The 27993-nt window shown below is 37.2% G+C and overlaps 1 protein-coding gene across 4 annotated transcripts; it reads left to right on the top strand.

Annotated features, from left to right (window-relative positions):
- Positions 1-322: 322 nt before the first annotated feature.
- slc4a2a (solute carrier family 4 member 2a) lies at positions 323-27105 on the top strand. Of its 4 annotated transcripts, none has more exons than XM_043256466.1 (25): positions 993-1607; positions 4839-4904; positions 7819-7977; positions 12721-12877; positions 13783-14033; positions 14111-14247; positions 14335-14546; positions 15800-15939; positions 16351-16407; positions 17314-17494; positions 18234-18369; positions 18479-18668; positions 18760-18865; positions 18959-19143; positions 19695-19911; positions 20022-20225; positions 20320-20468; positions 20795-20989; positions 21281-21493; positions 21614-21703; positions 22276-22442; positions 22521-22774; positions 24118-24287; positions 24431-24604; positions 25638-27105. In XM_043256466.1, exons 3-25 carry the CDS (start codon positions 7918-7920, stop codon positions 25716-25718), a joined length of 3726 nt encoding a protein of 1241 aa, XP_043112401.1. In that variant the 5' UTR covers positions 993-1607; positions 4839-4904; positions 7819-7917; the 3' UTR covers positions 25719-27105. The 4 variants fall into 4 exon arrangements, with proteins under 4 accessions (XP_043112392.1, XP_043112401.1, XP_043112409.1 ...); XM_043256474.1 differs by lacking the exon at positions 993-1607 and adding an exon at positions 5439-5554 and having other exon boundaries at positions 4667-4904; XM_043256457.1 differs by lacking the exons at positions 993-1607; positions 4839-4904 and adding an exon at positions 323-860.
- The last annotated feature ends 888 nt before the right edge of the window (positions 27106-27993 follow it).

The raw sequence follows: 27993 nt of genomic DNA, 5'->3' as shown, positions 1-27993 counted from the left end.
TAATTGTACCTCAGCAGAATAAGTTTTTTTTCCCTGAAAGAAAACTGCAGAGCACTGATAGTAACTGGTATTGACCCCTGACATTTTTTGACTAAGGTTCACTAAATTGAACTTTCAAGTTACCTACATGTGCATTTTTGTAAGCAGGGACAATTACTCACCAGAATACTCACCAGACATGAAGCGCACAATTTGGGTTTAAACAATCTGTAACAGATTAGGTGAATTATTAATAATGAAAATATACATGATTTCAGACACACTAGTTAGAATAAGAGGTCTGTTTATTCTCCAAACGCAGTTCAAACAGGATGCGCTTTGCTATGGTAGTAAACGTTTAATACGGATTACTCAGGCATATGTAAAAATATTGTTTTCTGAAATATTAACATTACAAGGATAGTTTATGCAAAAATGTACACCTTCATGTCAAATATGTGAAATCGTGTATAACCCTGAAATGTCATTTAATTTTTAGGTGAACGGTGCCTTAAAGATCCACTATAGTATTAGATAAACACAGCGATGAACACAAGTGTTCGTTTGAGGGTTAATATTTGTGCTGCGCATTTGTAGTGTGACTGCTAGCCTACGTTTTGCACTTCTTCCCCAGGGATTTAAAAGCTGACCAATTAATCACACGCACACACCATGCACCACGTCTTGTATATAAAGTGGGTCTTGAGTGTCCTTTACAAAAAGTTGACTGATTCTTCACGAGAGGGCATGCAAAGGTTTCCTGACCAGACTTCCCTCTCCATCTGACCCTTTTCACTCAATACTTGACAGAGCGACTCCTTCATCTTTTTGACAAGACGCGTATTTAGCATTTGGAGAACTGGACACCTCTTGCATGACAGGTGAGTTTTTTTCCCCCCTGTCTGGTGAGACTTGCTGTGCACCACTGGAATAGTCCTTTACTGAGACTCCCTTCTTCTGTGAGTATTGTATAATTTTATTACATGCATGCAAAAAATTGCATGTGTATTTTTTATATATTTACTTTTTAATGTGCTATTGTAGTGAAGGTGGATGCTCGACCTTCAAATCCGTTTTTAACCGGTCGTTTCATTAACTTGCCGTGGTCTAGTCAATGTATTTGAATGAGGCTGACGGAGCGTGCAGCTCGAGCTGTGTGTTTTGCAGCTCATTGAACAGGTTTTTTTTCGCACGGTAGATGAAATCCAGGTAGATGATGTGGTCGGTAATCCTTTGAGGTCTGATGTTCGCCTCATTAATGCCATCGTGTTATCTTTTTTATCACACCCGGTCAACACCGACTGCTGGCGGGAGCGACGCTGCTAACGAGCCGCGTGCGCTGCGAGCGCGGGGTGTCAATTGTAAATAATGCAGCGTTGATTCCTTTCTCTCTTTTTTTATTGACGATAATGTCTCGTCTCGTAGTTCGGTCGCGTCGCTTGCGGTGTGGATGGGGTGTCATGGATACAAATGCATGCCGCGTGTCCACGTTTTCCTGAGCGTTTGGGACTAAACGGGTTTTGCTCCCAGACCGAGAAGAAAGATGACACGAAGCGAGTTGATTTGCTCGACAGACACGTGCGTCGAGTCGGTGCGTGACATGAACGCGTCTGCAAAGGCATTCGACGGTAAATGAGACACTGACGTTAGTTAAATCGTACCAGGCAAATAAGTAACCAGTGTAAGAAGCGACAGCGCAAATCCGGACAGACTGAAGTAAAAAAAAGAGTGCAGCTCGTTTCAAATCTCAATGGGCAGTTTTTCCGACACAATACCATGGTAACAAGAGTTATTGTTATTCTAAACCCTATTTAAATTCGAAGGAGATCTCCTTAAAGCATTTTTTTTAGCATTTTTTCTGTGTGTTTCAGTTAAAAACGTATTTATTTATTAGACGTCAGTCGTGGTTAATTGCAAATACAGTTGAATGGTACGTTATTACATTTTCTGTTGTAGCCTGAAGATGAGATGTTGGCTGTCCATGCTGATTTTTTAATTTTTTTTTTTAAAACATGGAACAGTACCATAGGCCCACAAATTGGAATTTAATGTTTAAATTGGAATGTTTACATTCAATGTACAATAATTAGCAGAGGACATTATCAAGAAAATATGCAATTGCATGTATAAATGGGGAGAAAGACTCAACTAGAATATGGATCTTAACTGGAAAGTGACGTGCGATGAACACAGCTCTATTCATTGTGCGCATTGTTTCTCTTGGTTTATTATTAGGTTGGCTTACTAAATAGACAATATGGATGGCTCTGTGTTTCCAGGCCATTGATTTTTTTCCAGGTCAGATTGACTTTGCAGAGCAATTTTTATCTGAACTTACAGAAATATAGTTTTGCTGTGTTGGACGGTGACTGCATGGGGTATAGGCAGGCTTGTTTTCGAGATATCTCCATTTGTAAATGAAGACCTTAACAACAAATATTTGTCGCTGTAAAAATAACCCAGCACCCTGCACCCCTCCCTCCAACCGCTCCCACCACAGCTGCTGGACCTGAAAAAATGTTTTGGCAGGGTTATGGTTATCCCCAAAGCAATAATTATCCATAATTAACCCACCGGTTGCTTGTCCCCTTATGTCATATTTCCAATTCACAGTTCAATTTTTTATTCGACAACCTGCCGTGAAATATTTCATTATTAACTTTACAACGCAACTGAATAGAAACATTAGATCTTTTCTACAGATGAATCCAAATCCTATTAAAAGTTTTTGCTGGGCCACGTTTTCCAGAAGTAGCGTAATCAGAAAACAGACACAGAATCAGCTTGCGGCCAAACCCTTGACTGCCATGTAATGAGGCATGATTGCTGAGATCATCAGGGTGTATTTATAAAAATAAATTCTGCATAGGCCAAACAGGAAATGATAGTGTTCGGTTATAATTAACAGTTATAATAGCATCCTTGTAATGTGGAATTAAAACTGTACCATTTCATTGCTGGTGGCTGGATTGCATGGTGTGCAACAATTCACGTCATAGCAGGATCACGGTGATCCATTATATCGTAATGTTCAGGGCAAGAATTATGCTTCTCTGTTAAATGCATTATGAAGACGTCATTTTGCAATTAAGACTATAACCTCGGGAAACAAAAAAGATATGAGGCAAATTTCCAAGAACAATGCTGGACATATAATCTGTTAAACACAAACTATTGTGGTGTAGTTTGTCTCCGAGTCATAGAAACACTGAGGTCATAAGCAGGATAAAGCGTATCTCCACTGATAGAGCAAATATGCCAATTTTCTAGCTTGAAAACATTGTTTCGGCTAGAAAGACTGAGCATAATAATCGATAAAGTAAAATCATATTTCAAGCTCAATACAGTAGCAACAGCACGCTGAATTACCAGCATTTGTGGCATAATGTTGACTATCGCAAAAAACCTCCAAACTTTTGTCTCTCATTGTGAATGGGGCCAATTTATGTAGGACTGAAAAGCAAATGATCAGATGAATGAGATAAATGACCAGAGATTATTTCTTATGTTAAAATGTGTATTCAAGCTGTAAATCTGTTTAAAGTCGCCCTAAGGCCTGTTCACACCAAGGATGAAACTAACAAAAAAATATATAGTTCTATATTGTTCTTGTATCAAAGAATAGCAGCATTCACAACATAGCTGTAATGATGAAGAGGCAGAGGAACAATATTGTTTGAATCGCTTTTATAATGTTTTCTTTCTAGCTGACACCCACTCAGAATCAATCCTATTACGAGCTTGAGAATTAAAGCAGCAGACATGTGTCCACTTAGAACAAACAGACAATATCGTCTATATCATAGAGTTTACCCACCTTTTTCCTGTCACAAAAATGCGTAAAATTTGTACATTTTATGAGCATAGCTTCCTGTCTCATCCTTGTCCAGCTATTTTTAGCTATACAAAACAGTGGATTTTGCTGGTTGATATTGAAAATTGGTGTGTCCTATTATGGTATTATATTACACTGGTGTCGACTACAAACAGTTTTAGCTTTTACTGCACATTGTTTTCACCCATAGGCTTACTTCCCCGTTCAGGAAAAAGGTAGATAGTTAACCATTTTTGTTGTGAACAGGCCTTTACAGTCATTTTTGTTTGTTGTTTTGTTGCCCTGGCGACAAGACTGTAAAGTTATACAGTCAGTAAGCCATCGTTTTCATACAAAATCTATGTTAATATGCTTATTTTAAAGTCTCGTGGCATTACTACTAAAACAGTATTTTAACATTTAAATATGGTCGACTTCACTTAGCATTGTAAGTGTTTTTGTTAAATACGTTATCTTGATCAAAATTAATAAATCTCAATAAATTTTGTGATAATCAACATGTTGCCTCAAATGCTATCAGACGAGTTTGAGTCGCACTGATTCCAGACCATTCATTCAGAGCGTGCATTTTTTGCATATACATGTCAAAGCTGTCACTTTTGCACAGTCTTTAATAAAAGCATATGTGGACACACATCAAGTAGGTGCCAAACAGAGCCCTAGGATGTGTGTATCTCAGTCTTTTTAAAATGATTCCTGGAGTTAATGCCACAGAGCCGTATTGTTGAGTCATGTCCCTTTGGTCACATGTTTGTCAGAGGGCTAAAGGAGGAAACTTAATCGAGGGGGGAGGGACAGCTATCAGTGGGTGCCTCAAGGTTGGAAGTGAAAAGCATGTGTGTGTGACAGATAGAGGGAGAGAGAGAGACACTGAGACAGAGAGAGGTTAGGGTAAAAGGATAGTGCGCTTCAACTTCCAGAACAGCTTTTCTGTTCTCCAATCACTGCCTTTTTTCACCTCCTGTCCCTCCTCCCTCTGTGTGTCTCTTTCTTTTTCTGCCTTTCGGTGGCTGTTTGGCTTCAGTGGGTCTTTGCCATTGCACTACAATGACTACTGTAGCTGTAGCTTTCCTGCAGTGAGCATTCTGAGGTAAGTCCCTCTCTCTGCGTTTCTCTGTTAGAAGCAAAGCATGTGCTTTTCTTCACTGTAACAAGGTCTAGTTAAAGAGACAGTTCACCCAAAATTGGAAATTCTGTCATCGTTTACTCACCCTCATGTCATTTCAAACTTGTTTGACTTGGTTTCTTCTTTAAAAGATGAGAGATTATATTTTAAGGAGTTATGGTAACTGAAACACTGGGATGTTCTTTGAAATATATGTTTTACATAAGTTTTAGGTTTGATATCTTTGGTTTTCTGGTGCTTGTTATATAGGGAGGATATTTTTGTGGTAGAAAAACAGTGTTCGGAGTTCTGTTTAGCTGAAAATGTAACTGCAGCCCTTCCTGCCTTACAAAGTGTTTCCTGTTGAAATTCTTCATTTTTATACACACTATCAGGGAGAGAGGAATTATACGCTTAGAAATATGCTTGAATCAATCATAATCATGTTTTTTTATTTTTGTCACTGGACTGTGATTGTTAGGAATGTGGTTCTTTCTCTCTTTTATCCTTTATGTCCAGGCCAGTGATGATGAGGGGTCTAGAGTTACGCTTGGTATCAGAGTAACAATGACTTTGGCCCAGATTAAGAGCATTGGATGACTCAGTGATTCTTCTAATGGACTGGAATACTGAAGGTTTTACTCATTTTCTAACAAACTTGTTCTATTTAGAGTTGCTACACTTCAAACGGTTGGAGCATAGCGCTGGGAATTGTGAAGATTGTTGGTTTGATTCCTAAGCAATGCATGGATTGATAAAGTATATTGTTTAATTAGTTGAATGCATTGCAAGCCACTTTCCCAGGTGCATAAACGTGCAAATATGTACATTTATATACATTTAGCACTAAATACAAAGCAATGCCATGTTGACTTGCATGTTTATCTACATGCCATGACATTATTTTTTTCTATTTCTGATTATCGACTGTCACCAGACAGGCAAATAGCACTGATAACATAGCAACAGCCAATGTGCTGTGAATGCACTCTGTAAAGAAACTGCAATATTGCATGTAACTATTATTTTTTTCACACAGTTCTGAATTTAGTGTTCACATGACAGCAGCATAAGCGTAAAGCTCACAGTGTGGATGCTCAAAGTCTCTGGGGAACATCTCTGCTGAATCACTGTCCTCAGTCACCTTTAGTGTACAGACACACAGTGGGAACCAGAAGTCTTAGGATGCACTCAAAATCTGAAGTCTGGAGAGAAAAAATAAATCAGGAATATCTAAAACATAAATCAAACAAATTAGGTTAAAATAAACTCTATATGTTGTGAGGAAATGTTTTCTGATTTTAGCTTTATAATAATAAAAAATGTTCAGAGGAAAGAAATGTGGTAAAATATATAAAATTATAAAAAACATATGGCAATGGCTATGTGAACCCTTTGCATAAAGCTTCAGATTTACTTCCATTAAATTGCAAGATGCTCTTTGGATCCTTCTCAAATCATGCTGGACAACATTTTCATCAAATCGGACACAGGAAATGTTAAGATAACGCAGCTTGAGTGCCGCTGTCTTTAAAACCGGGGCGTTCATGTCCAACCCCAGTTAAACAAACCTGAACCCAAGCAAACGTTTAACATATGGAGTGTAAGTTTGAGGTCAAATCATCAATCTGAACACATTACAGTTTAGCATAACACAGTTTAAAAGTTGATCATAACTTTGTAAAACAACATCTTTTTAAAGACATTTTAAGTCCTGATTAGAAAGGAAGCAGTGGGCAGTGCACATGAACTTCAGCCATTATAACTACTCAGCCTTGAAAAGAGTGTTCTCTGTTTAGGCAAGTGCATGCTTCACCAGCGTCACATACATCACTTAACCTTTGAATGGAGGGTGCTACAGGAAACTGCAAGAAAGAGTCAGGGGAAATAGATAAGCTGAGTTAGCAGGCACTCTTTGACTGCAGTGGCAATGGTTTTAGTGTCCTAATTTTTGGGCGTTCACAGGTATTAATTATTTTTTTTTAAGATGTTTGTGTTCTAATGTCATGCTCTTTTCCTTTTGCGATTCCTCATTGTTAACCTGTCCTTTTTAAATATAATATTATGAACAACAAATGCTTTTTCCGTTAAAAATGGTTTCCTGGAGGCCTATAGGAAGAAATGAACACTGTGACCTTTCACATACTGATATGACACCTACATCTTTATCGATTGGAATAAGGATGTGGCTTCTAAATTTGGTATTTTTCACTGAGAAACGTTACAGAATTTCCATTGCCCTGCCCGATTCATGTGAGATGCTGTTACTGTGATATTGTATATGAGCTTTGACCTTGTTGACTGATGTTCGAAGAGATTTACAGTGTCTGAATGTCTCTCTAATGCAGCATACAGACGTCAAGTTAAAGATAAAATGCAGCATTGAAAAGCACATCTTCCTGCCCCCAGTCTCCTTGGGATTACAAGGACAGGAAAACGCCTCTTAGGGAAATATGATTTATATTTTACTCCTCAGAATTTCTTTTTAAATCTGAAAATGTGCATATACGTGATGTTGCAATCGTTTTTATGAGTGCAAGTTATTTTGTCATTTTCTCTCATAATAAAGTGAAATGACATTGAAGAAAAATTGTTCCACCTATTCAGGCCTTGAAAGACTTCCAGCAATACATATTTACTGCTATTCACAGAATGTATTAATTATGTTACTATTTAACTATATGGATCTTTACTTTAGGGCTTTAAATCCATTAATGGAATGGCTTTAATGGTCATTAAAGTCTCTTTAAAGTCGAGAGCTTTTTCAGTGCTGCAATAAACTACAAAAATCAGAAGCTCAGTGAGGGGAAAAAATAAAGGTTATTTCTTAAATATTGTTAATTGATCTGTCTGAGAAGTTTTAACCAATCAGTTTTCTTTTTTCCATGTGTCACCTCAGGTTATGCTGCCCGAAAGTTCCCAGTTGAGTCTGAGTGAAAGAGAAAAGGGCTAAAGCCAGCGCACTTTACAGAACCACCCAGAAACCTGACCATAAGCAATGAGTGACCCTCAGGATGCCAGTGACGTCACTTCAGCTGCAGGCTTGACCAGGCATTTGGTTAGTAATCTTTAACTTTTTAATTTTTTAGGCTATGAAGATGATTAAGCTGGAATATGTTTTGCCTTTATACAATACATTTAAGGTTAGTTTGATCAGTATTCATGCACTGATTTGCTATTAAACACAAAATTTTACTAAAATGAGTGAGACAGTGAACCTTTACTTTAACTATTGTTGTCAAACAATTAATCACATCACAATATGTTTGTTTACATGTTTGTGTACTGGGTATATTAATTTACATATAAATATACATACTTGCACACATCGTTTAACCTGTTGTTAATTATGCAGGGCAGTATTCTTTTCTGATTTAAATAGTTTGATTATCTTTTTTAGCAACTTAGTAAAGAACCAGAACATATGAGTCATTCTGTTTGAGAGTTAGACTACACTGGTTGCACCATGTTTGTGATTATTTGAAAAGAATTGGTTCATAAGAGTCATTCGTTTGTGAATGAAACTACAGTACACTGGTCTGTTGAATGTCAGTACAACTCAGTGTAAAGACGTTTTGTAGTTGTAAGATTTTGTATATCGTAGTATATCTGGCAGGAGATCTCTGGCTCTCCGATGTTGTGCAGAGCAACTAGTGGCGTAAATAGCTGCCAAAGTGTTATCTAAGGTAAGGGATACAGGTTTGGTTTATTTTCAGCAGTGGGTATTTGTTGTGTGCGTTTGTGTGGCGTATGTGTTTAGGAACATCATTAAGTACCTGTTCTGCTGATTTGGTGAGATTCTAGCAGTGGTCCGCTCTCAATTGCCATTGATCCTCTAGAGGTCTGATTCACCAGAATAAGATTTAAAACCAATTTGTGTAACCATGGGGACAGAGCCACCTAATGTGCTATACCCAGAAATCTCTTTACTTCTGAGGAACATGTTGTGCCATTATACAGCAGAGATGATGACGTGCTGTGCAGGTTGTGTCTGTTTTTTTTTTTTTTAATATGTCCCTGGAAAACTGTAGTGTTTCAATTAGCTTTCATCTGGGTGGTTTTACTGCTCCTCAAAAAGCCATGCATGGCTTGAAGGACTTGCTGAGTGCAGGGACTCTCAGCAGTACCTATCAAGAAATCAAACCTCCTGCCTACAAAACTCTTATTGATGATTCTGCAGTGTAAATAATACGGTTACATAATAGAACCTTAAGTAATCATTTAAACAGTAGATTATTGTTAAGCACCTAGCTATGACACCAGACAGTTGCTATAACTTTGAATGTCTTTTAACTTTTAACTTTTAACCTTTACATAAAAAATAGCTAAACAACCACTTTTTTACCCTATTGATTTTTTTTAAGCTGCAGTCTATAACCTTTGGCTCTCTAGCGGTTAATAAACAGGACTATGCGCGTTTTGCAGAAGAACATTGCAGCCGGAGCTATTTCTCTCTGCTTTTGTCTATAACAAATCATGTAGATACCGGGCAACTCCGCAGCTGTACCTACCGAACCGATATAGTCTGAATATAAACACTTATCATAGGTGTACCCTAGTGATTCATGACAAGCCAAATACACGGTTTGATAAATGGTGCACATGGTTATTATATAAATGTTGTATGAACACAAAAAAAGTTTTAAAGGAACTTTCATAGTATTTCTTTCCCTACAGTGGAAATTAATGGGGTCTAACAACTGTTTGGTTTCTGAATCACACCTGTTTAAGTATCTGACACGGGTTTAGAAAGACATGAGGATGAGTAAATGATGGCTAAATTAAATGAAGCATTTTAAATAATATTTTAAACCTATCTATTTGGAAAAAAAAAAAAAGATTTAATTTCAAGTAAATACATGAGTACATAAAATATAGAAATAACGTTTAATCATTAATACGTTTTCACCTCCCATGTGCTCTGTGTGCCCTACCTTCTGTCCTGTTAATTATCTATGTGTTCACCTGTGTCTAGTTAATTTAGTGATTTCCTGTGTGTATTTAAATTCCAGTTTGCTTCTGTTTAATCGTCCGTTCTCACGTGTGTTTTTGTTCTGTCTGCCTGCCTGCCTGTAATCTTATTTTGCTCGTTTGTAGAAGTTTAAAACTGTCTAAAGTTATTTCCTTGTTTAGCGTTTCTCTCTACAACCACAACTACAAGGCAACAATGTATTTTTATTTTTTTTTCACAATTTTCTAAATGTCTGCTAGTGTGGTACTTCAGGTTATATTTTGTAAAACAAATGAACAAAACAGATGCTTGCAATAAGGTCTAGTTTTAAAGAGGTTTAGATATTTTTAAATGTAAAACAAGACAAAATGTCAAATTAAAGCAGTTGTTTAGGTATTAGCTGTTTATTATATCATATCATACATAAAGTGGACATTGTCAAAGTCTCTTGTAATAAATATTACTTCAGAGCGGGTGGAACACACGCAACATCCTGATTAGTTGGTAGTGTTTTGATTATGAGAATATGCAGAAGTTTTTTTAGATAAGATTAAAGAGCCAAATAAAGGTCATCAGTGTGCTCGCTGTGTAATTTTCTTTCAGATGAAATGATTTTGTAATTCTGCAGAATCTTAGCTCAGTCAGTCCGAGCATTGTTCCTCATGTTAAAGTCATTCTCAGATCTCACCGAGGCAATGACACGTCTGTGGGAAACTGTAAGTTACGAGTCGCTCACTGTGTGGATGGAGGGAGTGAGGTGACGGGAGCATCACATTTCATCCTTTGAAAAAAACCCTTTAATCCCTGTGAAGAGGATTCAGTATTCAGGAACACAAAGCTCTGGGTTATATCACAAATATTCGGGCCAGGTGTAGATAATAGAGGCAAATCACAGACAGATGGATTTGAGTAGGTGGAATGTGAGTGTGTGTGTGTGTGTGTGTGTGTGTGTGTTACAGGGGCCTCATGCACCTGGGGGCACCGATAACAATCCCAGCTTGGTCCCCTCGATAGGTTAAGAATTATGTCTGCAATATCCTAACTAAAACGTGTGATGTGAAACAATCAGCTTGAAAATAGAGCTTAAAAATAAGGGCTTAATGTAAAAACGGATAACTGTCACTCTTTATTAAGATCCAATGATACATGTTTTTCTGCAGGGATCCGCTAGTAAAATTTGTATTCAGGGGCTAATTATTGCATTATTTGGGTTAATGGACTTGGCAACACTGTGAATGGGAGATTTTTTTCACAGTATTGTAGCCAAGTTTTCCAACAATAATCATGCTAAGTAACTCAAGGATACATTTTTTTGAAAAATGTATAAAAAAATCCACTTGACACACCATGACATAACTTCTCAATACTCATATATAGTGATTTTATCATAGTCATGTCACTTGACATTTCACTGTTCAGACTTTAGGTGAATACAACCTAGCTGTATGCCTGCATTATATTGTTTTAAGAAGTGAACGCTCTATAAATAGGAAGCTGACTATGTGTGTAAGAGATCAAGATGCCACTATAGATATGGCCGATGATGACAGAGGCTGAGGGTGTAGATCCTGCTGTAAGAAATCGGCTCTATACTTGATATCACATCCTCTGCTTCCTCTTCTTGAAGGTTAGCTAGTATTTGGCTGATAAGGCTATACACTGCAGTCAGAAGACCTTTCAGTTGGTCACTAACACACATTATGTTTTTTGGCAGTTTGGTATGTGTGTATCATACCAAACCTAAGCAGCGAGACATCCATGGTCCAACAGCTTTACAAGGCTCCTTAATGCATTCAGCATCGCTGAGTTTAGTCATGATCTACCGGTGCAACTCTGTGAGTGTCTGTAGGAGTGCTGACTCACTTTCTGTGGCTCTGGTGGGCTCAGGATGCTGCGTCTTGATGGAGCATGTGCGTGCCAGAGTTTGGTATCTGTGGGCATGTTAGTTTTACCCGGAGCAGGGCCCCTCTGTCAAAACACAGAATTAAATGAAGCACATGACCACAAGCCTCAGTTTATCCTCAGGATAGCATACCACAGACAGCGGGGGAGAAGAGACGGAATGACAAGATGAGGGTAGAGAGAGAGATGCCATCCTTAAATACAGTATATTCATTTACTATGAAGGAGGTCAACAGTGTAATACATAGAGCATTCACAATCATTTCATTGAGAGATGACTCCTGGATGTTTTTTGATTTGAAATCTGCTGTGAGGAACATGAGCACACAATTCTACATCCAAATGTTATTTTAGTCAATCAAGTAATTGATATAGAAGGTGTAAATGTCATGTGACTGATTAATTAGCTGATTTAGGTAAATGGCAATGATTGGGCAAACTGTAAAATATAAGATGGATTTTGACATTATATAGAGCTAATTATGAAGTGGAGAAAGAGGCTTTTTTAAGGCCTTTGCATGCATGATTACAGTATTTAAGATGGGAACAAGTAGCTTGTTTATTAAAATTTTTTTTTCAATGTATAGTATTTTTTTCCAGTGAAAACGGCACCTTTATTGTGGGATATTTTATGTATTAGATTTATTTATAAAAGATTTATACAAAAATCATCTTAGTTATACATTCTTCTCACCTTGTTTGTGTTTAATTAATTTAAAATTAAAGTTATACTTTTTATGTATCTGTTATGGATATTTTATGATAACTTAAAATATTTAATTTTTTTAATTAGCATTGTGTAATAAGTGTGCTATAAAAATAATTTACAAATAAGAAACTGGGAATGCATGCCTAAATGACTTCTTTTGCGTAACATCTGCTTTGAAATATTTTTCATATTTAATATTGTCAATAATAGTTAACATTTTTCTCTCTGGCTCCATGTAGCCTGTTGCAGTGCATTCTCCGCCCCAGCGATGTGATGATGATGATGAAGGGGACCTGAACAAAACACTGGGAGTGCAGCGCTTCCAGCAGATCCTCACACCCCCCCAGCGTGTGCCCATCGAACAACACCGCACCTTTAATGAGGAGGACTTTGAGTGTGAGACCTTTACTGCTGATACATTTGGTCTATAATCTTTTGGTTCCTTTGGTCTATTTTTGCAAAAATCTAATTAAAATGTTACAGTTACTTCCCAAACACATCTACTACTTACACAAATGTTTATACAAAACTATAATACTATAAGAAACAGAAAAGATTAATTCATTTTTTACCTGGGTCTTCATTACACCTCACCTCTTATCTGACAAGTCTTCGCGTTTGAGTTGTGCATCACGTGACAGCACCATAAACTTTGATTAGAATTGATTAGTTCATTTCTCGAGTCTATGGGTTTGAGCCATTCGTTCATCAGCTCAGACTGTATAGGTTAAGCTTATGTGATGCTCACGTGATGAACGAACGACTGAAACCCAAAAACTTGAAACAGGTGAACAAATTCCTATAGGATGTTGCGGATGCGTGAATGAACCTTCCCAAATCACATTAAATATTCATTCAAAATAAACAAATCATTCAAGAATGAACCATCGCTGGTTTCTAGCCCACTCCAGAAACCCTCCACTTTCCCCAACTCCACCTGTATAGATTATGTATGCTGTGGGGGTTGTCCATGTTATATATGCAGCAGCAATATTTCTTACATGCTCGAAGCAACATGTTGTGGGTGTACTGGCAGTATCAAGATCATACCAAACACATTAGTATTATCGTGCACATTACCATGCAAATCACTCCGAGAGTTGTTATGACACAAATACAGATTTCCCTCCCATCTCATATCATTTCAATTTCAAGAGAATGCAAAGTTTCTCAGGGGATCACAAAAACATTAAAATGAACATTTTTGTCCTATCTATTATTTTTTTTTTACCGTGAACATTTCCCTTAAGGGGCTCAACAGTGATGCTGGTCTGAGTCTGTGATGTTGTTGGCATTTGTAGATCACCGTCACACCTCTCTACACATTCACCACCCTCTGTCTAAACACATCCCAGAGGGCCGGAGGAAAAAGCCCGGAAGAAAGCGGAAGGACTCGGGGCGGAGGAGGAGTTCATCCATGGGATCAGCTCCCCCGATAGATGAAGATGAAGAGGATGAAGAGGTGGATGAAGATTCCTGTAGCCAGCAGGATAAAGAGGGCAATGTCACCACCACACCTACACCAGAAACAGACACAGAGGTGGACGCACAGGTAGTCAAGTCACACACACACACACTACTTGTCTTCTTTCTTGTTATCTAACCAACGTCTCTCTTGCTGGCCCACAGTTCTTTGTGTCAGAAGATGATCCTGACTCCACTGTAAAGAAGAACGGTAAAGCCTCACCCCAACGAAAGCTGCCAATCATACCCCATTCGATGCTTCACACCAGTATCAGCATCCCAGAAAATGTTACAACAACTGTGTAAGTGTAAATGCACACACATGCACAAATGCATAGAAAGTTTCAAATATGCGCGTTCAACCTCTCTATGTTCCGTTATCACCGCAGCGGCAGAAATTGGGTTCGTAATCTGCCCAATGGCAGACGGGTTTCTGCACCATGTTTGTTTCCAAGTTTGAATTCTGGCCGCAGCTATGATCTGCAGGAGCGCCGCCGGACTGGCAACATGACGGGCACTTCACTAGAACACTACCAATACATGCCCACTGATGAGAGCGAGGCACAGACGCTCGCCACCGTTGACCTGGATGGAATTAAAAGTGAGTGTGCGAGTTTGTGTAAAATTTGTGTAAAAATGTATTTGGCAACATAAGTGAAGAGTTTTAACATTTATTTATAAATTTGTAAATATATGTGTTAGTATATTCTAATAAATCATACATCTTTCAAAAGTTTGTGGCCGTTAAGGTTTGTTCTTGTTTCAAATACTGTTAGAATGTAAAATAAGAATTTCCTGTTTTTAATATGTTTTAATAATTTTTTTGCTGTGGTGGCAAAGTTGAATTTTCAGCAGCCATTACTACAGTCCTTAGTCTCACACAATCTTTTAGATATCCTTTTAACATGCTGTTACATTCTTTTGCTTTTTTACAAATAGTTATGAAAGGACAGCATTTATTTGGAATAGAAGTATCTAGTCCAAGAATCATCACAATGATAATGGTCATTATAACTGAATAAAAATGTATTGTAAAATAATATATCCATAATCAATGATATATATACAAACAGTGATACAATCCAATCTTTTATCTATTAATAATATATTTACTAATTGATCGGTTAGGTGATATGCTGTATACTTATCTGCTTATCTACACATAATGGTGCAACATTTTTCCCTTAAATAATAATTTACTTTAATTTAACTTTTAAAATATTTTTATGTATAAAAATTATGATTTATGTTTAATATGTTTAACAGAGCCATGTCAGAATTTTCCAAGTACCCTTGAAACCTGTTTAAGTGCCTCCTACCATTATAGTTATTAATGAGATTGGCAGTTTTTCAGTGAGTTCTGGGCATTTCAGCTGATCATAGATCATCAATAACGTGTTTTCACTGCTGGAAAATCTGTTTGTCTTTTTAGTTTTTGTCTAAGGTTATAAAGGACTCCTGTTCTCATTCTTCTGAGAATAAATCATGTTTTCAGTCTGTACATCTAACCATCTATGGCTGCAGTTCAGGAATGTGGACATTCTCAAAGGGTGCCCACTACAACTGTGCCTTTGACGTCTCTTTTGTGTGCTTGTGTGATTTGTGTGTGTGTGCTGTAAATACAGATAATTTTGACTGAACAATAGATCACTTTGAGACACAAAACTGAGTCATGTTGTAGCGAGCACCCAGTTGAGTTTTCAGTGATTGGATTCTCAGTATTGCAGATTGTAATGTAGCCAGTATTGTCAAGGTTAGGTAAGCACCTAGTCGCTGATACTCACAGACCCTCTTGGGTTTGTTTTGTAACCCTTGGTTTAGTATTTTAGCATCCTTTTGCGGTCTTTCTTGCAGGTCACAGGTTTGAAGATGTCCCTGGTGTCCGGCGGCACCTGGTTAAGAAGAGCGCCAAAGGTCAAGTGGTTCACATCGGCAAGGACCACAAAGAACCCAGCAGTCGTATCCGGACCAAGTTGGATCGAACCCCACATGAGGTGAGATGCCAGCTAACCAGATTATCTTTCCCCGGTCCACTTGGAGCTATTTTCTAGGCTTGAGTGTTTGGTGTAGAGAATAAAAAGTGCATATTATGTCATCAGTATCACCTTAAAGAGTGTAGTTTATAGTGGTCAATAATAGAATTGTAAAAATATGATTATTAATCTTAAAAGAATATTTACCAGATAGCCCCACCCAATCTCACATTATTAGCAAAGTCGATATATCTCTGTGTTTTGGCTGGTCAAAATGCACAAACAAAAGATCAATGTTTTAGGAAATCAGTATCAAGCAATTTGCATACTTTACCTGTAATGATTCCTTACAGTAGATTTAGATTTAGTTTGCATGCTGTACAAAGCTGGTATCTATACCATTGGCTCACTGAGCCTGCTGTTGTTTATTAGAGGAGATCATGGCCCTGTTACATGGACTATAGGGTTCATCATGCCCAACAGCTGAAGGTAGGGAGCTGGTAAGACTGCTTTGTGGAACAGCTGAAACTTGCGTGTGGTTTTTACTCACCACTTGTGTGCTAATCCCACATTTGTACCACTCGTTTTCTGGAAGGCAGTTGATAGTCACAGTATCAGAGGTGTATAGAACTAAGCTAGCAGAACTGTACTAGTGTAGAGCTGTTCAGTCTTTATAGAATGCCACTTTTTATTTATGAGTAGAATAGGTCTGTTAACATTACTAACTTTATTTTAATTTTTGTAACATTGTTTAAAGAGACTTTAATGTATTTAATGTAAAGGATAAGAGTTTACATGCTTGTCGAATCAATTATACATTGTCTTTGCAAAAGAATTTACACTTTTAGAATTGGCTTTTTTAAAGCGCACAATATATTTAGAATTCATACTTGACATGTGTAATTTAAAGTCTCTTCAAGTAGTGATGTTACTCATAAATAAACAAAAAGCTCTTTTCCAACCACCTGCATTCGCAGAGAACTTAAAATCCTTAAAATTAGTTTAAAGGTTATTAAACCGCATTACTGACATCATCAACTTAAACGCAATAAATTACATTTCATTCCAACAGCTGAAATCTGCAGCTTTTTGGAGGCTTGCCTGGAAAAATTGCTCAAGATTGCTTCTGACTGAAAAAAAAACTGCAGACATAAAGATTTTAGCATTGCTTGCAATGATGCATGGACTTTTTTCCTCAAGGTAGTGAGGTGTTGTAAATCTTGCTTTTTATGTTTAATGAAAAATAATGTTTGCTGAACCTAATCTGACTCAATGAACACACAATTTCTTCTGACATAAACAGATGGCTTTCCATCAGATTACTTGTACTGGATCTAAAAATGTACAACTTTGAAAGAAAGGTCACATAAATAATAAATGTATGGGTTCTCTCAGGTTTTTGTTGAACTGAATGAGTTACTGATGGATAAGAACCAGGAGATGCACTGGAAGGAAACAGCTCGTTGGATAAAGTTTGAGGAGGATGTGGAGGAAGAAACAGAGCGCTGGGGCAAACCCCATGTAGCTTCACTCTCATTCCGCAGCCTGCTGGAGCTCCGCAAGACCATTTCACATGGTGAGAGAGGAATTGATTGCTAACTTTAAAGAGGTCAGGAGTCAGTGACAGAAATGTTACGCCCCTTACGTAAACGTACGCATCATAAACATAACACCATGTCTTCATTTGTGATCGGAGTAACAATAAGCACTACCCTTCACTGCTCAAAACTCACTTTTGAATAGTAAGTAGCAGGTTCCTTCAATAAGAAAACATAATTTACCTAAAAGTTGTGAGTCAGAAGTGCCAGATTGTCTTTGCAGAGGTAGAATTGCTCCACTTTATAGTCTCTGTGCACAGCCAGCATAGGTTGCTCTGTAGGTTTTAGGAGTCCGTCCTCCGTGAATGAACTCTCTAATATTTGTGTCTAACTGTTCTGGAACAGTGTTGTGAATACACTGACACTGATTTCTAGTTATGTCCTCTTATGTAACCGCATAAAAAGTAGTTTCACTTTTTACAATGGCACAGCGTCTCCTGAACATGGTGCCGCAGCAACACTACAGCAAGAATAATAGCTTCTTTTGCATAAACATTTGGGTGAGCCATTTTAGGGGGGTGTGGACAAGTCATAACTTTTTTTTGAAACTTTAATATTTGCAACTTCAGGGACCATATCTATGTACAGCTTGTAACAATCTAAAGAGAAGAGAAACATTGTAATCACATCATATGACCCCTTTAATTTAAATTGTGCTCTTGCACATTTAAAATATTTTTTTGGTGTGTCTGATGCATTAGTGGTGTAATTTTACAGGTGCGGTGTTGTTGGATCTGGACCAGAAGACACTGCCTGGTATTGCTCATCAGGTTGTGGAGCAGATGATTATCTCAGATCAAATCAGAGCACAGGACAGAGCCAATGTGCTCCGAGCCCTGCTCCTCAAACACAGGTTAGTTTCACATAGGTTATTAGAACATTACACTGCATATCTTAGAAAATTATCAATTGAGAACACCTTACTCATTTGGATCATGCTTTGTTGTTCTTCTGTTTGTCAGTCATCCGAGTGATGGCAAGGAGCACAGCTTATTTAAACGGAACATCTCAGCAACCAGCCTTGGCTCTCTCATATCACATTACCATAGCAGTAACCATATCGCCGCACCAGAGCCCCCTGCCACAGACCCGCTCATCGGGGGACTGCGTAACTTTGAGTCACGCATTAGTGTAGACTCAGATAGGAACGAGGTGCTGTGTACATTAAAGTCTGTGTTGTGTTTTTTTAGAGGCAAAAAATGGTAAAATAGACAATTAGAACTTTCCCTTTCTGCTTATACAGAAAGACATGCCCCAGTTTTTTGGTTTGCACAAGACCAAATCCAAACATGAGCTGAAGCTGCTTGAGAAGATCCCAGAGGATGCAGAAGCAACCGTTGTCCTTGTGGGTCAGTTACCTGTCCGTATTTAACTCACAACAGACAGCACATGACATATTAGATCAGTTGAAGCCATGATGCAGATGATCTCCATTTTCACAGGTAGTGTGGATTTCCTGGACCAACCCACCATGGCCTTTGTGAGGCTGCAGGAAGCGGTTCTCTTAGAGTCGGTTCTAGAAGTGCCGATTCCAGTGCGGTTTCTTTTCGTGTTGCTCGGCCCACCCAGTGCCAACATTGACTACCATCAAATCGGCCGCTCCATATCAACACTTATGTCTGATAAAGTAGGTCACATTAAATAAAAATTAATATTCTGTCATTATGATATATAGACTACAGTTCAAAGATTTGGAGTAACAGTAAAGTTATAGAACTAATAATGTATAATGTATAATGTTACAAAAAAGTCAGAACTTTCAGTATGACAAAGAATACCTAAAAGAATCGACACTGCCACACTGATAATAATAATAATAAAATGTTACAGTAAAAATGTTTTAAAAAAATGGATTTATCCGATTATCAGATATACCAAGCTTACAAGAGCCAGAATACATTTTTTAAAAACTCTTTGACTATGTTTGTCTGAAAGAAGAAAGTCATATACACCTAGGATGTGTGTAAAATATTTAGTCATTTACGTTTTTGGGTGAACTGTTCCTTTAATTCTAGGTTGCAGCAAAGTCAGATTGTGCAGAGGACTCAAAGTTTTAATATAAATACTGTAGAAAATTCATAAAATACTTTTACGATCTTTACTTAATATAATAAACAAGATCATTTTACCGCAAGACATTGAAAACATATCTTTTATACATTTGTTTTGTATAAACAGCACTTCCATGAAGCGGCGTATTTAGCAGATGAGCGGCAGGACCTGCTGACAGCCATCAACAGCTTCCTGGACTGCAGCATTGTGCTTCCTCCATCTGAGGTCGGAGGAGATGAGCTGCTGCATTCTATCGCTCGCTTCCAGAGAGAGATGCTGCACAAGAGACATGAACAAGTAGTCAAACTACAGGCCAAGGAGCCCAAGAGCCCCGAGGACATTGGTACAAGACTCCCGCTCATATAAAGAATACAAAAGTGAACAGATCAGTTTACTGTGTGTCCAAAATAAATGTATTGAATTACCTTTTGCATTCGATCTTAACGTTCTCAGCACTTCATCCTCCTCTGAAACCTGAAGACGATCCTCTTCGGAGGACGGGTCGGCTGTTTGGCGGGGTTATCCGAGATGCACGGCGCCGCTACCCCAAATACATCAGTGATTTTAAAGATGCCCTAAGTCCTCAATGCATGGCCACGGTCATATTCATTTACTTTGCCGCCCTTTCTCCTGCCATCACCTTTGGAGGACTATTGGGTTAGTTTGAGCTCTTCCTTTTCCTGTATAAGTCTTAATGATGCGCCTACAACAAGGAACTTTTGCCTGATGAAATCCTTTCTCTCCTCCCTAGGTGAAAAGACAGATGGTTTGATAGGTGTGTCAGAGCTGATCATTTCCACTGCTGTGCAGGGAATGTTGTTCTGTCTGCTTGGGGCTCAACCTCTGCTGGTGGTGGGATTCTCTGGACCCCTTCTAGTGTTTGAAGAGTCCTTTTATTCAGTTAGTATTTCTGATAAATTAACACAAATACTACAATTAACTAAGAATTTTTTTCTGCAAATATTGTAGTTTATTTCATTTACAAAATGCATGATTTTTGAGAATGAAGCTTTCCATATTGAGCATAATTTGAATATAAAGGCATATTTGGACTGAAAATCTATATATATATTAAATGTAAATATTTTCTGTGTTACTGCAATGCATTTAGAACCTGGGTCAGTGAAGAACACTGAACTTTTGAACAACTGTTTAGTAAAAACTCAAATGTGAAATGTTTTGCTAGAATAATATAGCCGGAAAAGTGAACATGAATTTGTTTGCAGTTCTGTAGGGCCAATGAAATGGAGTATCTGACAGGACGTTTGTGGATTGGAATCTGGTTGATCATTATTGTAGTCCTCACAGTGGCCTTTGAAGGGAGCTTTCTGGTGCGATTTGTGTCACGCTTCACCCAAGAGATCTTCTCCTTCCTTATCTCTCTCATCTTCATCTACGAGACCTTCTTCAAGCTTGGCAAAGTATTGACATTTTTTGTTGTCGTTTACACTACTGTTTGCATTTAGTTTTTTTTTTATGTACACCAAGGCTGCATTTATTTGTTGAAAAAATGCAGTAAAACAGTAGTAGTGTGAAAATCACCCTAATATGCTGATATGGTAATCAAGAAATATTTTTTTTATTATTAATGTTGAAAATGTTTTGGTAAATTTAACGCATCCTTGCTGAGTAGAAGTATCATTTGATTTCCAAGATTCCAAGATGATTTCCAAGATTTTTTGGATGTTCAGACAGTATTGTATACTGTGCAGATCTTCATGGATCATCCTCTCAGAAGCTGCAGTGGGCAGGAAGAAAATGACACTGCTATACCAACACCTGTGAGTGACGACAGGTCTTTAGATGCCTCTCAAAACCTAAACCAGCCAAACACAGCTCTCCTCTCCCTGGTGCTCACAACCGGCACCTTCTTCATTGCCTTCTATCTGCGTAAATTCAAGAACAGCGCTTTTTTCCCTGGAAAGGTAAGAAAGTGTCTCTGTTTTGTGCCATTTACACAAAGTGGTCTAGATAAACATATAGGACAGATTTCTATTAACAGTGTCATTTGACCATAGTAATGTTGTCTCTTATCTTTCTCTCAGCTCCGAAGGGCTATTGGAGATTTTGGAGTTCCTATTGCAATCTCCACCATGGTTCTGTTGGACTACAGCATTAAGGACACTTACACACAGGTGAGACATGAAGACATGTTTATATTATTTGATTAATGTATAATCTATAATATATAAACAATACACATTTATATATCTAGAATATATTTTTTCTTATCATTTTCCACTCATGCACCCAAATTATTTGTACATCAACGTAAATTTTCAATTGACAAATTGAATTTTTGACAAATTATTTTGAAGATTGCTGGTCATCAGACTGTTGACTTCCACAGTATGTAAAAGGCTACCATCAGGTTACCTGCATTCTTCAAAATATCTTCCTTTGTGTAGCAGAATAAATAGTTGGACTATTACTTTAAGACATTCAGTCAACATTTAGTCATTCATTTTTAAATTTTGAGCAACAAAAAGCAGCGTGGTTTGAAAGTTGTTGAAAGTTGACTTGTTTGTGAGCTGTGCTTCAACAGACAACAGACCTTTTTTACCTGTAATATTTCACTAATGCGCCCATACCTTAAGGGTTGTAAGTTACCCTGTCCCAAGCTTACTCACTCCACATCCCCAGAAGTCAACTGACACGTGGCTACCATACAATCTGTGATCTTTAATCTTCTTCCCTCCCCGTATAGAAACTAAGTGTGCCTGATGGCTTCTCTGTGACCAGCCCGGACAAGCGTGGTTGGTTAATACACCCTCTAGGCTCTGATGGCCAGTTTCCCATTTGGATGATGGTTGCCAGCATTCTACCTGCCCTGCTCGTCTACATCCTCATTTTCATGGAGACTCAAATCACCACGTGAGTCCCAGACATTCATTAACCTGTCCTGAACATTCCTGTAACCTCATTATTGACTGATTTGGTTTTCCTTTACAGTCTTATTGTGAGCAAGAAGGACAGGATGCTGGTTAAGGGTTCAGGGTTTCACTTGGACCTGCTGATTATCGTGGTCGCAGGAGGTGTTTCAGCGCTGTTTGGGCTGCCATGGTTGACCGGTGCTACTGTTCGTTCTGTAACTCATGCAAATAGCCTCACTGTGATGAGCAAAGCCGTTGCGCCTGGTGACAAACCACGCATTCAGGAAGTGAAAGAGCAGAGAGTAACAGGATTTTTGGTGGCTCTTCTAGTAGGTGAGTTGATTAGAAATATAATCTACAGTAGGCCTATATCACCAGTGTTTAGCAGCCAATATAGTTGCGTTATTAGCGTTAATATTGGAAATATATTAACTGATAATAGATTTTTATGTGTATTTACCTATTTCTCCAATTACTTTTTCATCTAATGCTCACAGTTTTATACTTCAGTAACATAAATAATATAATACTTTATAGTAAAATTTTGTTAAATTTTAACTTTAACAAATTTACAATTTTGCAGTGGCTATATTTGCTTGTACTACTCTTTAAAATTATAGTTTAGGTTTTTAATTAGTGTTGCCAAGTCCTCGGTTTTCCTGTGAAGTAGACTTCTTCTGCTTACATTGTGATCGGTAAACACTTGCTTCCAAATTTAATACCCACAATAAATTTTAGAGAGTTCTTTCAAATATCCATCCATGGCATATAAGCCCAACTTAAACGGTGGTCCTACTGGGAGGATTACTGATAGGTCGGTTGGGGCAAGTTTTAGGCTAGTTTTGCGTAGCAATTGGGCAGGTTTTGTTGTTTTATAATGTTTTATTTTTATTTAAAAATAATATTACAAATATTACTTATTAGCTATAACATAAACATTTTTGGCTTAATTATCATTTTGGTATCACTGCATCACAAAAAAATTATAATATGTTACCCTTATACGAATACTTCACCCAAAAATTACAATTCTGTCATCATTTAGTCACCCTCAAGTAGTTTCAAATCTGTAGATTTTCTTTGTTTTACTGAATACATAGGAAGATATTTTGAAGAAAGTTTGTAATCAGATTGTTTTGGGTATTGACTTCCATAGCATTTTTTCCTCCTATGGAAGTCTATGGTGACCCAAAACAGCCTGATTACAAACTTTCCTCAATAATCTTTCTTGACAGAATTAAACTTTTTGGGTGAACCATTAAAGCCTTTAAAGCCTGTTCACATCAAGCACGATAACTATAAAGATAACAATAAAGATATAGTTCTAAAAATTGTTCTCAATATTAAAGAATAGCAGAGTTCACATCACAGCTATAATAGTTGTACAAAGAAACAGTATCATTGAAATCGTTTTTTTCCAGCTGATGAACAATACAAACATTAACAGCCAATCAGAATCCATCCTGTTTTTATAAGCTAAAGAATTTAAAGTGGCAGATGCGTGTGTATTTAGAATAAACAGATGGTGTAGACGCTAATATTGTTATCTTTATAGTTATAGTCCTTGGTGTGAACAGGCCTTTACCCTCAGTGAATGGCTTGTTGAGTTATTAGTTATGATTTCTTTATATTTGTTGTTTGGAACTGACAGTAGATCAACTCTCTTCCCCTCAAAGGTCTCTCCATTGTGATTGGAGATGTTTTGCGTCAGGTTCCTATCGCTGTGTTGTTTGGTATATTCCTCTATATGGGAGTGATGTCTCTCAATGGGATCCAGCTAACAGAACGCATGATGCTGCTATTTATGCCACCGAAGTACCATCCTGATCACACCTATGTCCGCAAGGTTTGTCATTGAGAACTCAGCCAAGCACAATACTCACCTGTCTTAAATCAGTAATCAGATGAGATCAGTCTGGAATGCCATTCCCAAATTGTCTCTTCAGATTTGAAGCTGTGCTTTAACCTTTGACTTTGACTCTATTTCAGGTGCGTACTCTACGCATGCATCTGTTCACATGTTTGCAGCTGGTGTGCCTGGCTGTGCTTTGGGCTGTAATGTCAACCTCGGCCTCGTTAGCCTTCCCGTTTGTTCTTGTCCTCACCGTGCCATTCAGAAGGTTCCTGCTATCCCGAATATTTACTCAACGTGAGATACAATGCGTGAGTGTTTCTTTTCTTTTTGTTGATAGGAAAAAAATCTGCAGATGAGTTGTTTATATTTAAACTACTGTAACTTATTGCTGTATTGACTGTGTTTTTTATAGTATATGCATTTTAAAGAGGTCAAAAGTTTTCATCCCCCTTTAAGAATCTGCAAAATTGTAATTATTTTACCAAAAATAAGAGGGATCATACACAATGCATTATTTATTTAGTACTGTTGCTCCAGAAGGAAAAACCAAGCATTGAAAGCCAGAGGATGAAACCCTTTGTGAATTTGAGGGTAAATTTAAATAATTTTATCTTCTGGAAATCAGGGAAATATATTTGAAAGCTTCTGAAGGGCAGTACAAAAAAAGATATTTTGGAAAAAAAAGAAACACCTCCCCATTCTGTTCAAAAGTTTTCATCCTCTAGCTCGTATTGCACTTTTTTTTTTTTTGGAGCATCAGTGAGCGTTCAGTGAGCCTTAATAGCTACATGTGAATCCCTCACTTGTGTAAAAAGATTTCAACAGCATACAGTCCTCATTGGAAACGGTTCAAATACACACAAATGCTGTGAAACCAAAGACTTTGTGGAACCTGAAGGGTTTTTTTGAAGACCAACAGGCAGTTGAACTGTTTAGGACGCACAAGGGACTCATGAACTCGGTTGTGGATCGTTCAGCTTACAGCACGGTGTTACAACCACCAAGGGCATAGAAACTTTTGAATGGACTCATTGTAAATGTAACAATTTTTTCTGTTGCGGACTATATTTAAACATCTTTTATGGGAAATATCTTATATAGTCAGTGCTAAATAACCAACAACATGCTTTTGTATGATCCCTCTTATTTTGGTAAAATAATGAACATTTTGCAGATACTAAAAGGGCGATGTAACCTTTTGACCTTAACTGTGTATTTTAGATTTTTCTGTCTATTTAAATATACATATGTGTATTTGCACTATACTGTAACATCTTGTTTTCAGGATTGATATTACTTTGTTGTATGCCTTTAATGTTGTACGTTTTGTCTGTGTGACAGCTCGATGCAGATGATGCAGAGCCGTTGTTGGATGACAAAGAAGGCCAAGATGAATATACAGAGATGCAAATGCCAGTATGACCTCATTCCTCACCTGTCACTTCCTGGGCTGGCCTGGCTTTCTTTTTAGTCAGGGATGTCCAGATGTACTGCCTGTTTTTATTTTTATTAATCAGTTTTTATCTCTTATCTTGTTTCCCTATTTTGTTTTCGCTTAAATTATGTAAACATTATATTTATACATATGTAAAAGTGTTAAGAGGTTGCTCAATGTCACTTGAGCAACTGTGTATCTGTTGCGAGAAAAAAAAAATCTTTGTCGCCGTTTTTATTTATCTTGTTGAAATGTTATTATGTTATGTGTGTGTTTTGGAGGGTTAAATGAATTTATGATATCCAGTCAGCTCAAAAATGATACAGGAAGCACTTTAAGGTAACTTTAAAATGAAGCCTTTTCTACTTATCAGTTTGTTTTATTTCATTGCAAGGTGGCATACAGTATACTCCTAAAATGAACAACTGTACAGAATGACAATAACTGAGATTATATATGGTTGATATTTTTGTAGCTAAACAAAAACGATACACAGATGTATGCTATATTCAGCTCATATCGCCTACAGCAACAAGTTTATTTTGAAGAAAAAAACATATACTGATCTATGAATATGTTCTTGAATGTTTTGAAAGTATTTTTCTCACCAGAGCACCAAGGAGGCCTGTGTGTTTATATAACATGGACACTAAGAGAATCATAGAGGTAGTCTTACAATAATACATAAATATACAGGGTCATTAGATTATAATGGATTTAATTTACCTACCTTTTTCTGAGTGAAAAATTAAAGAGAGAGAAAAGTAATTTTAAAATGTTTTATGGAGTTCAACAGTTATGATGAATAATGTTATGATTAAATATCACCAAACACACAAAATGGTTTGATTGTTTAATGCACTACTGTTTATTTTTATTAACAAATTTCATAGGTGACTATTTGTCTATTGAGGTACGTAATAATTTGTTAAAGCAAAAAAACAAACAAACAAACAAGCGTAGATTTGGTATAATGCTGTAATCCATTTTTTTAAATGTCTCATGTACATTCCAATCAAAAAGATGATCTTGCAAATAATTATTTTTTTAAAAAAAGGGACAACCTCTTAAATGTTATTTCATCTGTTGTGTGTGCGTAAGGTCAAAATATGTATTTCCCCCTGCAAAAACTGAGTTCATTTTACTGTTTTCATTACGATCTCACATTGTAGTAGTGCCTTTCTTCAGATATTATGTTGCTTCACAAAGTTGAAAAAAGTGACCTTAGCAAGTGAAGATAGCAAGTATGAAAGAGAAAGCTGTTCAGTAGATTTATTTGATTAACGTTTCACTGTAGAACGCCAGTCTTTGTTTTAGCTTTGTAAATATTCGGAGTACAAGCTCAAACCTAATAAAATAATGGAACTGATTTAACACTAGACTTTTTGTTTTTATTGCAATCATAATTTTGCACAAATCAAATTGATAATGAAATTGTGCTGCAGTATCTTACAGACATGCTACAATGCACTGAATTGGATTGTTAAACGAGTATGGTATTAGATGGTAATGCCACTACATTACAATATTTATTCAGTTTTTTAAAAACTACCAGATACATCAGTCACCGGTGGATATATTTTACTTTGAGAGTAACTTCTTTCCATGTATCCTTTATCTAGTGCACCGTTTATCTTCTCTGTACTACGGTGGCAAAATTTACAAGGACAGGACAAACGGACAATAAAACATGTGCTAGATATGAAATGGAAAACATTATAATGCATATGCAGTGATCTAATGAAGGCCCCGTCGCTGTTAATACATCTCTGCTGCCATCTGACGGCCATTACATAGTTGACATAGACCTAAACAATTCACTTTGACCCGTGCAGTTCCACATTAATTATTGCACACATGCCTCATTTATAGCTGTAATAAAGTCACATAACATTTTCTGGGGAAGTGAAAAAAAATCTGACAAAAGGCTAGTAACGAGTCTGTTTGGAAATGTATGAAACCTTTGACCTTCCACACATTTATTTTCCAAAAGGAGCAGAAAAGATGCGGTAATTAGACCTAAATAAAGTTTACATACAACGAATTTCAAATGGCGTTTCATTTTAGTATTTAGTTTTAAACCGGAAATACGGTTACAAGAAACAAGTAAAATACATCTAATAAAAATAACTGACATTTCACTCTCACGTTTTATTTTAATAAGAACATTATCTAGCTGGTGAAATATTTAGAAGCTGAACATTACTCCACAAATGTATATCGTGTATCTTATAAAATGTGTAACTCGATTGCAATTGTACT

Source organism: Puntigrus tetrazona, chromosome 2, assembly GCF_018831695.1.
Source record: "Puntigrus tetrazona isolate hp1 chromosome 2, ASM1883169v1, whole genome shotgun sequence".
Taxonomy (NCBI): domain Eukaryota; kingdom Metazoa; phylum Chordata; class Actinopteri; order Cypriniformes; family Cyprinidae; genus Puntigrus; species Puntigrus tetrazona.
Note: the sequence above shows the minus strand (reverse complement) of the source record. Positions and strands in the feature narration are given on the sequence as shown.

What these genes read in the sequence shown, in the direction of transcription:
- slc4a2a (XM_043256457.1), top strand. Translation starts at nt 7,918, where the DNA reads ATGAGTGACCCTCAGGATGCCAGTGACGTCACTTCAGCTGCAGGCTTG. An exon ending in CAAGAGCCCCGAGGACATTG is followed by an intron (nt 19,912 to 20,021) that starts GTACAAGACTCC and finishes TAACGTTCTCAG; the next exon opens with CACTTCATCCTCCTCTGAAA. An exon ending in TTGAAGAGTCCTTTTATTCA is followed by an intron (nt 20,469 to 20,794) that starts GTTAGTATTTCT and finishes ATTTGTTTGCAG; the next exon opens with TTCTGTAGGGCCAATGAAAT.